This window comes from Penaeus monodon, chromosome 21, assembly GCF_015228065.2.
Source record: "Penaeus monodon isolate SGIC_2016 chromosome 21, NSTDA_Pmon_1, whole genome shotgun sequence".
NCBI classification, from domain to species: Eukaryota; Metazoa; Arthropoda; class Malacostraca; order Decapoda; family Penaeidae; genus Penaeus; species Penaeus monodon.
The window spans coordinates 16,942,525-16,943,023 of NC_051406.1; the positions used below are offsets into that span (position 1 = coordinate 16,942,525).

Here is a 499-nt window from a genome sequence, read left to right on the forward strand (position 1 = left end):
AGCAGCATTGAGTTAATTACTTGCCTAAACAGCAAAGAATTACAATACACATACTAATAATGAAATTATCAAAATTACCATAAAACAATAACAATGAGAAATCTGGCTTCCACACCAAAAAGCATTTCAAAGAAATCCCATCCTTCCACTCTACCTTGATCTGCATCTGCTCCTCCTTAATCTTTTGTCGGGTTTTTGCAGCCTGGAGCTCATAGGCCAGTTCAGCCTCTGCTTTCTACAAATGAAGCAGTAAGAATAATGAAGAATACATATGTGAAATATGCATTTGAAGTGATACCATGGAATGTGTGATGGTTCTATTCATTATTATGCAATATTGTGTAATTATTCTATATTATATCTTACTACTTTCCAACTCCAACTTAATTAATCTCATTGTGTAAATTGGCCTAACCACAATTCAGCTGATCCACCTGCCTTGTACACATGCTCGCTTACATGAAAACCGTAACATAGCCTATTCAAGTTATCATATATT

General features: G+C 34.7%; 1 protein-coding gene across 2 annotated transcripts in view; it reads right to left on the reverse strand.

Moving 5' to 3' along the window:
* Positions 1–499, reverse strand: part of LOC119586275 (flotillin-1-like) — a gene marked incomplete in the record, with an annotated part of 96,064 nt that overhangs the window by 14,338 nt on the left and 81,227 nt on the right. For both annotated transcript variants that reach the window (XM_037934981.1, XM_037934980.1), the window contains 1 exon segment: positions 155–235. In XM_037934981.1, coding sequence (XP_037790909.1) covers positions 155–235 — 81 coding nt within the window.